Genomic DNA, 13,454 nt, shown 5'->3' with positions numbered 1-13,454 from the left:
AACAGAGCCCTCAGAAATAATACCACACATCTACAACCATCTGATCTTTGACAAACCTGACAAAAACAAGAAATGGGGAAAGGATTCCCTATTTAATAAATGGTGCTGGGAAAACTGGCTAGCCATAATTAGAAAGCTGAAACTGGATCCCTTCCTTACACCTTATACAAAAATTAATTCAAGATGGATTAGAGACTTAAATGTTAGACCTTAAACCATAAAAACCCTAGAAGAAAACCTAGGCAGTACCATTCAGGACATAGGCATGGGCAAGGGCTTCATGTCTAAAACACCAAAAGCAATGGTAACAAAAGCCAAAATTGACAAATGGGATCTAATTAAACTAAAGAGCGTCTGCACAGCAAAGGAAACTACCATCAGAGTGAACAGGCAACCTACACAATTAGAGAAAATGTTTGCAATCTACTCATCTGACAAAGGGCTAATATGCAGAACCTACAAAGAACTCAAACAAATTTATAAGAAAAAAAAACCCCATGAAAAAGTGTGCAAAGGATATGAACAGACATTTCTCAAAAGAAGACATTTTTGCAGCCAACAGACACATGAAAAAATGCTCATCACCACTAACCATCAGAGAAATGCAAATCAAAACCAGAATGAGATACCATCTCACGCTAGTTAGAATGGCAGTCATTAAAAAGTCAGGAAACAACAGGTACTGGAGAGGATGTGGAGAAATAGGAACACTTTTACACTGTTGGTAGGACTCTAAACTAGTTCAACCATTGTGCAAGACAGTGTGGCAATACCTCAAGGATCTAGAACTAGAAATACCATTTGACCCAGCCATCCCATTACTGGGTATATACCTAAAGGATTATAAATCATGCTGCTATAAAGACACATAAACACGTATGTTTACTGCGGCACTATTCACAATAGCAAAGACTTGGAACCAACCCAAATGTCCATCAATGACAGACTGGATTAAGAAAATGTGGCACATATACACCATGGAATACTATGCAGCCATAAAAAAGGATGAGTTTGTGTCCTTTCTAGGGACATGGATGAAGCTGGAAACCATCATTCTCAGCAAACTATCACAAGAACAGAAAACCAAACACCACATGTTCTCATTCATAGGTGGGAATTGAACAATGAGAACACTTGCCACCGGGGGGGGGACATCACACACCGGGGCCTGTTGTTGGGTGGGGGGAGTGGGGAGGGATAGCATTAGGAGATATACCTAATGTAAATGACGAGTTAATGGGTGGAGCACACCTACATGGCACATGTATACGTATGTAAGAAACCTGCACGTTGTGCACATGTACCCTAGAACATAAATTTTAATAAATAAAACTAAAACTATCATATGTTCCAGAAATCCTACTTCTAGGTATATGTCTAAAGGAAATGAAATCACTATCTTGAAGAGACATCTATACTCTCACGCTCATTGCAGCATTATTCACAACAATCGAGATACGGAAACAACCTAGTTTTCCCTCAAAAGTTGAATGGATAAAGAAATGAGCAAATATCTTTATCATGGAATATTATTCAGCCTTTAAAAAGAGGGAAATCCTGCTACTTACAACAATGTGAATGAACCTGGAGGACATTTTTAAGTGAATAAGCCGGACACAAAAAAACACATGATTTTACTTATATGTGTAATGAAAAAAAGTTGCACTCACAGTGATACAGAATAGGATGGTGGTTACCAGAAAGTAGGGAAATGAGGCATTCTGGAAAAGGAGAGTTGTTAGGCAAAGGATACAAAGGAAATTCAGTCAGCCCTGGAAAAATTTGGATATTTCACATTTAAAATTTTTAAAAACAAAAGGACCTTTGGTTGAAGGGTAATAATGAAAAAAATTGAGAAACATTGATATCCAAAACCGGAATAATAAAATTCACAGTACCAACTTCATTTACAAGGCAAATTAGGAAGTTCTGTGAGGATTAGTCCATCTCTAATTCTTAGCAGAATTAAATAGAATTCAAATACTTAGAAAATTCTATTAATATCTGTATCATTCACTTATATTGCAGTACAATCAATAAAAGCTATTTACTTGCAAAAAAAGTGTGGTATTTACATAAATACAATATCATTTTTTCTTATAAAGTAAAGAAAATTACAACATGGATGAACCCAGAGCACATTTTGCTGAGTAAAATAAGCCAGGAACAAATACTGTACTGTATACTTAAAAATTTGCTAATAGGGTACATCTTAAGTGTTCTTATCACAAAAGTAAACAAATTAAGAGGGCCAGGCATGGTGGCTCATGTCTGTAGCAGTTTGGGAGGCCGAGACTGGCAGATGGCTTGACGTAGGAGTTAGAGACCGGCCTGGAAACATGTCGAAACCCCCTCTCTACAAAAAATACAAAAATTTGGCCAGGCATGGTGGTGTGTACCCGTAGCCCCAGTCTACTTAGGAGGCTGAGGTGGGAGAATCACCTGAGCCTGGGAGGTTCAGGCTGTAGTGAGCCATGATTGCACCACTGTACTCCAGCCTGGGTGACAGAGTGAGACCCTGTGTCAAAAAGAAAAAGTAAAAATTAAGAGAGTAAGAGGAAATGTTTGAATAGTGATAGATATGTTTATGGCATTGAGTGTGGTAATGGGTCCAGAACTGGTGGTTTCTTGGTCTCATTGACTTCAAGAATGAAGCCGCGGACCCTCGCAGTGAGTGTTACAGTTCTTAAAGATGGTGTGTCCAGAGTTTGTTCCTTGTGATGTTTGGATGTGTCTGGACTTTCTTCCTTCTGGTAGGTTTGTGGTCTCGCTGACTTCAGTTGTGAAGCCGCAGACCTTTGCGGTGAGTATTACAGCTCTTAAAGGCCGGGCATCGGGAGTTGCTCGTTCCTCCTGCTGGGTTCATGGTCTCGCTGGCTTCAGGAGTGAAGCCGCAGACCTTTGTGGTGAGTGTTACAGCTCATAAAGGCGACGCAACCCAAAGAGTGAGCAGCAGCAGGATTTATTGCCAAGAGGAAAAGAACAAAGCTTCCACAGCACTGAAGGGGACCCGAGGGACTTGCTGCTGAGAGACCTGCTGCTGCTGGATCGGGTAGCCTGCCTTTATTCCCTTATCTGGCCCCACCCACATCTTGCTGATTAGTCCATTCTACAGAGAACTGATTGGTCCATTTTGGCAGAGTGCTGATTGGTGTGTTTACAAACCTTTAGCCCTACCCAATTAGCTGGTCGCAGAGTGCTGATTGGTGCATTTCCAGTCCTTTAGCTAGACAGGAAAGTTCTCCAAGTCCCCACCCGACCCAGAAGCCCAGCTGGCTTCACCTCTCAGTAATAGCTTCAGTGGTGTCTACTTCCCTCCAAATGAATCAAATTGTATACATTAAATATGTACGGCTTTTTGTGTGTCAATAATGCCTCAGTAAAGTGATATGTAAAAAGAAGACAAAAGAAGAAAAGGGAGCTCAAGAGAATTACAATAATTACACATATTTGAGTTTATAAAAATGTAAACATTCCTAAATACAAAACAAATACGAAATCAAAACAATTTTTTAAAAAGTAAAGCAAAGTTGCCACATGGAAAAAAATACAAACTAAGCAGGGATTGTTATATACTGAATAACAAGACAGAATTATGCCACAGGTTATTAAACAGAACAAAGAAGTCACTCTACAATGCTGTGGGCTACCTTTCTTTCTTTTCTTTTTTTTTTTTTTTTTGAGAGGGAGTCTTGCTCTGTCGCCCAGGCTGGAGTGCAGTGGCCGGATCTCAGCTCACTGCAAGCTCCGCCTCCCGGGTTTATGCCATTCTCCTGCCTCAGCCTCCCGAGTAGCTGGGACTGCAGGTGCCCACCACCTCGCCCGGCTAGTTTTTTGTATTTTTTAGTAGAGACGGGGTTTCACCGTGTTAGCCAGGATGGTCTCAATCTCCTGACCTCGTGATCCGCCCGTCTCAGCCTCCCAAAGTGCTGGGATTACAGGCTTGAGCCACCGCACCTGGCCTGTGGGCTACCTTTCATAATAATAAAAGTTATATCTGTGTACCAAATAAAATGATAGGCATCTTCATAAAGCAGAAATTGTAGGAGATATCAGAAGAAACAGACAAAAGCCAACCAGTAGTTAATTTGCACATGACATTTTCAGTCTAAGACTGGTCAAAGAGACAAAAATGAAGCAATAAATGAGCAAAGTAACAGAATCAATAAGGAGCTCTCGTGTAGATGGATACACACACACACACACACTGAGTTTATCTATACACACACAAAGTATATATATACATATATATACACTCTGATTAAAATAGAGACACGCTTGTTGGTACTTCAGACTGATAGTGTTCTATAATATCAGTTACATGAAGATAGAGGTCATCTATTTATTTGTTTAACTTTCCATTTTAACTTGCTGATTGAGGAGTGCTAAAAGCAACTGTTAATGTAATTGTCTTCTTTAATTGTTACCTTTTTTTGTTTCATATATTTAAGACATTCACACTCATGATTGTTAGGTCTTCCTGATGAACTGGTGTTTTTATCATTATGAAATGTCTCTCCTTTAATACTGTTTTAAAAATTATATTATGTCTGATAATTATAGCCATTCTAGCCTTTTCATATTTATACTTTTCTATTTATGTACTTTCAAACTATCTGTGTTTGTATATTTATAGTGGATTTCTTACAAGCAGCGTATATTTGATGCTTGCTCTTTTGTGACAGTCTTTGTCTCTTGATTGGAATGTTAAGTTCATTAACATTTAATGTAATTAGGGATGTAGCTGGAATTCAGTCTGCCATTTTGCTTTCTGTTTGTACTAATTTTTACTAATTTTCGTTTCTTCACTCCTCCTTTCCTTCCTCCTTTGGATTATTTGAATATTTTCCAGATTTTTTATTTATTTGCTTTTTTAGTCATACCTACTTGTACTGTTTTTTTAATGGTTGCTGTAAGGGTTACATTTATATCCTTACTGTTCTACAGTCCACTTAGAATTAAAAGGTAGAAATCTTCACATAGTCCACTTCATGTAAAATGTAGAAATCTTGAAATGAACTGAATCGGTTCCTTTACCCACCTTACCCCATCCTTTATGCTACTGTTGCCATATACATTACCTACATGTTATAACCTTCACAAAATGTTTTAATTTTTGCTTTCAACAGACAAGTGTATATTAAATAAATGTAATGGAGTTCCTTATATTTGCCCATGTATTTACCATTTCTCCTACTTTTCATTCTTTCTTGGAGATCTGCATTTCCATCTAGCATTTATTTTAGCCTAAAGAACAACTTCTAGTCTTTCTTATGGTGTAATTCTACTTGTGATAAATTTTCTTAGTTTCTTCCGTGAAAATATCTTTATTACACCTTCATTTGTGAGTCTTTGCTGCATGTAAAATTTTGTGTGTGTTTCTTCCTTTCAATACTTCAAACATGTTATTCCACTGCCTTCTTGAGATTATTCTGCTATTTTTCTAAATTATTAAGTTGGATATTTAGTTTATCAATTTTTAATCCTATTTTCAACACAAGCACTTAAGGCTATAGATTTCCCTTCAAATGCCTCATTTGCTCAAGTGTTTTTTATAGTATTAGCATTTATTTAAGTATTTTTAAATTTCTATTATGATTTCTTCTTTGACTAATGACTTCATTTCTAAGTACATATGAATATATTGCCTATTTTTTTGTCAAACTTAATTACATTGTTAATGGATTAATTATAATCTTTAAAATATAATGGGACATGCTTTTTTACTTACTACATAATATAATCTTGTAGATATCCCATTTGGGCCTGAGAAGAATGTGTATTCTCTGATTTAAGGTTCTCTGGGCTGAGCGTGGTGGCTCACACCTGTAATCCCAGCACTTTGGGAGGCCGAGGTGGGTGAATCATGAGGTTAGGAGATCGAGACCATCCTGGCTAACATGGTGAAACCCCGTCTCTACTAAAAATACAAAATATTAGCCAGGTGTGGTGGCGGGTGCCTGTAGTCCCAGCTATTCGGGAGGCCAAGGCAGGAGAATGGCGTGATCCCAGGAGGCAGAGTTTGCAGTGAGCTGAGATCACGCCACTGCACTCCAGCCTGGGCAACAGAGCAAGACTCCGTCTCAAAAAAAAAAAAAAAAAGAAAAAAAAGATTTAAGGTTCTCTGATTTAGGTCCTGTGTATTCAATAAATATAACTTTGTAATTATGTTAAGTCTCCTATTTCTTTCTAATTTTCTCACTGCTTAGACTAGCATAAATTTAGAGATAAACCTTAAAGTCTCACACAGTGATGGTAGGCTGATCATTTGTTTTAATTCTATTCATGTTTTGCTTTATAGATTTTCAAGCATATTTTATTAAGTACATTCAAGTTTAGAATTTTTCTATGCACAGAAGATTGAAACTAGGCCCCTTCCTTTCACTGTATACAAAAATTAACTCAAGATGGATTAGAGACTTAAATGTAAAACCTAAAACTATAAATCTCTCAGAAGAAAACCTAGGAAATATTGTTCTGGGCATAGGCTCTGGTAAAGACGTCATGACAAAGACTCCACAAGCAATTGCAACAAAAACAAAAATTGACAAATTGGAGGAGTCTCTGCTCAGAGATTTGATGCTTATTTTTCCTCCATAATTCGAAGATATTTTCTCACTGTCTTCTACCTCCCATTGTTGCCAATGAGAAGTCTAGGGTCAGTATTTGTAGTTCCTTTGTAGATGATGTGTCTTCTCTCTCTCTCTTTTTTTTAAAAACTTTTTCTTTTTTTAAACTTTATGTATATATTATTATTATTATTTATTTATTTATTTATTTTTTGCAGTTTTAGGTTCAAGGGTACATCTGCCGGTTTGTTACAAGGGTAAATTGCATGTCATTGGGGTCTGGTGTACAGCTTATTTCATCACCTAGGATAACTATGCTACAAATAAGCACAGTATTCGATAGGTACTTTTTAAATTCACCCTCCTCCCACACTCCAGCCTCAAGTAGGCCCTGCTATCTACTGTTCCCTTCTTTGTGTCCCTGTGTACTCAGTGTTTAGCTCCCACTTATAAGAGACGACATGTGGTATTTGGACTTTTGTTCCTGCATTAATTCTCTTAGGATAGTGGCCACCAACTCCATCCATGTTGCTGCAAAGGACATAATCTCTTTCTTTTATATGACTGCATAGTATTCCATGGTGTATATATGCCACGTTTTCTTTATCCTGTCAACCATTGGTGGGCATCTAGGTTGATTCCATGTCTTTCCTATTGTGAATAGTGCTGTGATGAACACACACATCACATATCTTTATGTTAGAACAATTTATATTCCTTTGGGTATATACCCAGTAATGGGATTGCTGGGTTGAATAGTAGTTCTGTTTTAAGTTCTTTGAGAAATCTCCAAACTTCTTTCCACAGTGGCTGAACTAATTTACATTGCCACCACCAGTGTATAAGTGTTCCCTTTTCTCTGCACCCTTGCCAGCATCTGTTGTTTTTTGACTTTTTAATAATAGCCATTCTGACTGGTATGAGATGGTATCTCATTGTGGTTTTGATTCACATTTCTCTAACGATTAGTGAAGCTGAGGATTTTTCCATATGCTTGTTGGCTGAGTATTTGTCTTATTTTGAGAAGTGTCTGTTCATGTCCTTTCCCCATTTTTTAATTGGGTTTTAAGTTTTTTGCCTCTTAATTTGTTTAAATTCTTTATAGATTCTGGATATTAGACCTTTGCCAAATGCACAGTTTGAATATTGTCTTCCATTCTGTAGGTTCTCTGTTTACTTTTTTGATAGTTTCTTTTGCTATGCAGAAATTCTTTAGTTTAATTGGTCTTCCTATTTGTCAATTTTTTGTTTTTGTTGCAATTGCTTGTGGAGTCTGTGTCATGACATCTTTGCCAGGGCCTATGTCCATAATGATATTTCCTAGGTTTTCTTCTAAGGTTTTTATAGTTTTAGATTTTACATTTAAGTCTGTAATTCATCTTGAGTTGATTTTTGTATACAGTGAAAGAAAGGGGTCTAGTTTAAATCATCTGTATATGACTGTCCAGTTATTCCAGTATCATTTATTAAATAGGAAGTCATTTCCCCATTACTGCTACTGTCTATCTTGTCAAAGATCAGATGGTTGGTTGCAGGTGTTTGGCTTTATTTCTAAGTTCTTTTGTTGCAGGAAGTCAGGGACTCCGAATGGAGGGACCAGCTAAAGCTGCGGCAGAAGAACATAAATTATGAAGATTTCATGGACATTTATTAGTTCCCCAAATTAATACTTTTATAATTTCTGACACCTATCTATACTGCAATCTCTGAACATAAATTGTGAACATTTCATGGACACTTATCACTTCCCCAATCAATACCCTTGTGATTTCCTATGCCTGTCTTTACTTTAATCTCTTAATCCCGTCATCTTCTTTGTAAGCTGAGGAGAATATATGTCACCTCAGAACCCTGTGATGATTGCGTTAACTGCACAAGCTGTTTGTAAAGCATGTGTGTTTGAACGATATGAAATCTGGGCATCTTGAAAAAAGAGCAGGATAACGGCAATGTTCAGGGAACAAGAGAGATAAGACTTCTGTCCGCCGGTGAGCTGGACAGAACAGAGCCATATTTCTCTTGTTTCAAAGGCAAATAGGAGAAATATCCCTGAATTCTTTTTCTCAGCAAGGAACATCCCTGAGAAAGAGAATGCGCCCTGAAGGTAGGTCTATAGATGGCCCCCTTAAGGCAGCCGCCTTTTACAGTCGAAGTCGAAGGGATGAAATAAGTCCCGGTCTCCTGTAGCGCTTCCAGGCTTATTAGGACGAGGAAATTCCCACCTAATAAATTTTGGTCAGACAGGTTGTCTTCTCTCAAACCCTGTTTCCTGATAAGATGTTATCAATGACAATGCGTGCCTGAAACTTCATTAGCAATTTTAATTTCGCCCCATCTGGTGGTCCTGGGATCTCGCCCTGCTTTGTGATATTTTATTACCTTATGAAGTATGTGATCTCTGTGACCCACACCCTATTTGTGCACTCCCTCCCCTTTTGAAAATCACTAATAAAAACTTGCTGGTTTTACGGCTTGGGAAGCATCATGGAACCTGCTGATGTGTGATGTCTCCCCTGGACACCCAGCTTTAAAATTTCTCTCTCTTGTACTCTTTCCCTTTATTTCTCAAACCAGCTGAGATGCTTAGGGAATAGAAAAGAACCCACAATAAATATCGGGGGTGGGGTTTTCCCCCAATATTCTCTAATCTGTTCCATTGGTTTATGTGTCTGTTTTCATACCAATACCATGCTGTTTTGTTTACTGTAGCTTTGTAGGAGTTTGAAGTGCATAATCTGATGCCTCCAACTTTGTTCTTTTTGTTTAGAATTGCTTTGGGTATTCAGGTGGTTTTTTTTTTTGGTTCCATATAAGTTTTCTTTTCTTTTTCTTTCTTTTTTTTTTTTAATTTTGAGTTGTAGTTTCACTTTTGTTGCCCAGGCTGGAGTGCAATGGTGCGAACTTGGCTCACTGCAATCTCTGCCTCCCAGATTCAAACAATTCTTCTGCCTCAGCTTCCCAAGTAGCTGGGATTACAGGCACCTGCCACCATGCCCAGCTAATGTTTTGTATTGTTTTTTTTTAAGTAGAGATGGAGTTTCACCATGTTGGCCAGGCAGGTCTCAAACTCCTGACCTAAGGTGATCCACCCACCTCAGCCTCCCAAAGTGCTGGGATTTCAGGTGTGAGCTACTGCACCTGGCCTGGTTCCATATAAATCTAAGGTATTTCTAGTTCTGTGAAAAATGTCATTAGTAGTTGGACAGGAATAACATTGAATCTGTAGTATGGCCATTTTAACAGTATTGATTCTTATTATCCATGAGCATGAAATGGTTTTCCAATTGTTTATGTCATCTCTAATTTCTTTCCACAGTGCTTTGTAATTCTCATTGTAGAGATCTTTCACCTCCCTGGTTAGCTGTATTCCTGAGTATTTTATTCTTTTTGTGGCTATTGTGAATGGAATTGTATTCTTGATTTGACTCTCAGCTTGGACATTATTGGTGCACAGAAATGCAACTCATTTTTGCACTAATTTTGTATCCTGCAACTTTGCCAAAGCTGTTTATCAGACGTAGGAGTCTTTGGGCAGAGACTACGGGATTTTGTAGGTATAGAATCATGTCATCTGAGAAGGGAGATAGTTTGACTCCCTCTCTTCCTATTTATTAATAGATGCCTTTTATTTCTTTCTTTTCTGGAATGCAAAGGCACAATCTCAGCTCACTGCAACCTCTGCCTCGTGAGTTCAAGCAATTCTTGTGCCTCAGCCTCCTGAGTAGCTGAGAATACAGGCACCCACCACTACACCTGGCTCATTTTTGTATTTTTAGTAGAGTTGGGGTTTCACTGTGTTGCCCAGCCTGGTCTTGAACTTTTGGCCTCAAGTGATAAAACCATCTCAGCCTCCCACAGTGCTGGGATCACAGGCGTGAGCTACCGCACCCAGCCTAATTTTCTTTTTTTGTTCAGTTCTGCATTTCCATTATAAATGTGAATATTTTAAATTTCCTTTTTATATCTCCTGGCTGATATACATTGTTTCTTTTGTGTTGATTGTCTCATATCATTTATCATCTCTGGAAATTCTTAACCATTAACTTAATTCCCTGTGTAGTCATATTAGACTTTTCATATTTTCTAATTTGCTTAGCCTCTCTTTATATTTTTAATTTCTTTTTCCTCTGCAACATTCTGTGTAATTCCTGACTTATACATAATTTATGCACTTTTATTTCACCAATTCTTTCTTCAAATGTGTCAAATTGACTGAGCACAGTGGCTCACACCTGTAGTCCCAGCATTTTGGGAGGCTGAGGCAGGCAGATCACAAGGTCAAGAGATCGAGACCATCCTGGCCAACATGGTGAAACCCCATCTCTACTAAAAATACAAAAATCTGGGCATGGTGGTGCACACCTACTCCCAGCTACTTAGGAGGCTGAGGCAGGAGAATCGCCTGAACCAGGGAGGTGGAGGTTGCAGTGAGCCGATATCATGCCACTGCACTCCAGCCTGGCGACAGAGCGAGACTCCGTCTCAAAATATAAATATATATATATTTTTATATATATGGATAATTAGTATTGCCAGATAGTTACAATGGAATGGTGACAAATGCAAAATTGCAGTGAATGCATGGACAAATAGTACAATTTGCTAATCTTCTGACCTCTTCCTTAGTATATCTCACCTCCACTGAATATATAATGAATCAATAAGCTTCCTAGTACAAGACACTCTTCATTCACAAAAATAAACACAATTGCCTTTTGATTTCTATATCTGAGAGGGATTCAGGCAAATACAGGAGGTACTAACAAGAAGAGGCAACATATTTTCTAAGCTATCATAGTCGGCAGTGTCTACTTGGGGTTATGTTTATTCTTGAACGTTATACTTAAGGCCTCCACAGGCTCTGAGCCTCAGCCCCTCCTAAATGTAGTAACTTTTCACATATGGAAGATCCTAGTAGGCCAGTTCCCTTCTGTCTGAAAATATTTTTCCAATGAGAAGGACAAAAACAGTATCACGCAAATATGTTAAATAAACAGCTCTTTTCTTTTATATATTCTTGTTCACAACTAACATAACATTTTTTTCTGCCTTGTAGGTACCAGAGATTTGAAAAGGCATTTCTCCTAGCTGTTGACATTGGTGCTCGTGACCTCTTTATGGTGAGTCATTTTCGGAGATGATTTTGTGCCTTCAGTTCTAAGGCTGAGTAAGTTGTCAGCTTTTGTGACCATTAAAAAGGATTAGTGTCATTTTGCAGGCTTAGACACATGGTGGGAAAGCATTATTCCATCTTGACTTGCAGGTTTGCTTTCGTGAAACTGGTTAATAGCTATCTAGTATCTTTTGATTTGTTGACATTTTCTTTGCTGGCTCCAATGGATCTTTTATGTTTTCTAAGAATTTATAATTCTTGAACTTTTCTCCTCATGTATCTTGATGCAAGGGGATGACACCTATCTATCTAATAATCTTAAATGTCTTTCTAATCCATTCTCTGAAGAAAAGCTATAGAATCCAGGACATAGGGCAAAACATGTCCCACAGATCTTGAATGTGCTCAGTTTGTCCCTTAGATTTTAGTGTAGAGTAACAAAGTAGGAATGTTCTCACATGTATTTTTTGAGTAACTATAGTACAAAGTGGATCCAAGAGGTTAAATTCACATACACTCTGGCCCTCCCATTTGTTAGCTACAGAACGTAAAACTGACCAGTTTCTTACAAATCCTTATACTCTGTATCAGGTTTCGGTTTTATAAGATCTTGCACCACAGTGCCACATTGAGATCAAATGAACAAAGGAAAAGTCCTTTCCTGGTTTCCCAGCATATTCTGTTAGACAGCAATTTCATTGTTTCACAGAAACAACAGAGCAAAAGGTTCTTGAAAGAAGAAATAGTTCTAGAAGGTGCTTTTGCCTGAATCTTTTGCACAATTAAGACATTTTATAGTTTAAGCTTTGATGTTTCAGATATTCTGTTACATAGCAATTACATTGCTGTCACAGAAACAATAGAGTAAAAGCTTCTTGAAAGCAAAAAATACTTCTAGAAGGTGCTTTTCCGGAATCTTTTGCACAGTGAAGTCATTCTGTAGTTTAAATTAAGCTTTGATGTGTTAGATAATATTATGGATTCATCACATTAAATCAATCCTCTTTGGATTGAGTTTGATATTTAAATTCTAACTGTATGTCATTCAATTAATTATACTTTTATTGACCATTAAAAATCTAATTTCAAAAGCGTGAACATTCTTTTATTCGTCATCTGCATTTTGTGATGTCTAATTGAGCAGGCATATTACATTGAGGGAAGGTTTTATTATTTTCATCAAAATCTATACATGCAGAGATCACAGTGTCAGAAAATTAATTACACTTTTTAGATTTTCCAGCCCCATTGACTTTTTTCCTTATCTCCACCTTTTTACCTTTGCCACTTACCTCAATAATGGTAGATTTTCCCCATATTTCTTTATTTTTTTTGTCTATAGTTTCAGTCTTTTTTCTAGCCAAGATAAGAACTAAAGAAATGTATATTTAAATGTTTGGTGCCTGGTAAAATTTATCTCTCAAGGTATTATGTTCTGTAATTTCTAATGTTGTAATAATTACAAACATCATGAAAGGCACCTTCTAAACTTTTCTCAAATCATACCTGTTTCAGCTTTCAGTCTCAGTTTAGCCAATGACAATATAAAGTATCCAGGTTAGTTCAAATCACTTTCATCCAATAGCCTTTCTACTGATAGGCTAACCCTAACCCATGAGGATTTTTACACCAAAAAGATGAAAATATAAAATAAGGGAAGTATAGAAGTCGTTTTACTGTCCTTTTTATTTGCAAAAGCAAACATTCATTAATTCAGAATGCTGCATTGTTACTCTTCATGCATAACTTTATTTATAGCCCATGGTCTGCTT

At 37.4% G+C, this 13,454-nt stretch overlaps 1 protein-coding gene across 1 annotated transcript in view; it reads left to right on the top strand.

Moving 5' to 3' along the window:
- The window catches only part of WDPCP (WD repeat containing planar cell polarity effector), a 479,266-nt gene that overhangs the window by 265,693 nt on the left and 200,119 nt on the right, over window positions 1-13,454 (top strand). Inside the window, exon 13 of the mRNA XM_025354043.1 lies at window positions 11,626-11,689. Within this exon, the coding sequence (XP_025209828.1) occupies window positions 11,626-11,689 (64 nt within the window). The remainder of the gene's footprint in view (window positions 1-11,625; window positions 11,690-13,454) is intronic.

Source organism: Theropithecus gelada, chromosome 13 (assembly GCF_003255815.1).
Source record: "Theropithecus gelada isolate Dixy chromosome 13, Tgel_1.0, whole genome shotgun sequence".
NCBI classification, from domain to species: Eukaryota; Metazoa; Chordata; class Mammalia; order Primates; family Cercopithecidae; genus Theropithecus; species Theropithecus gelada.
Note: the sequence above shows the minus strand (reverse complement) of the source record. Positions and strands in the feature narration are given on the sequence as shown.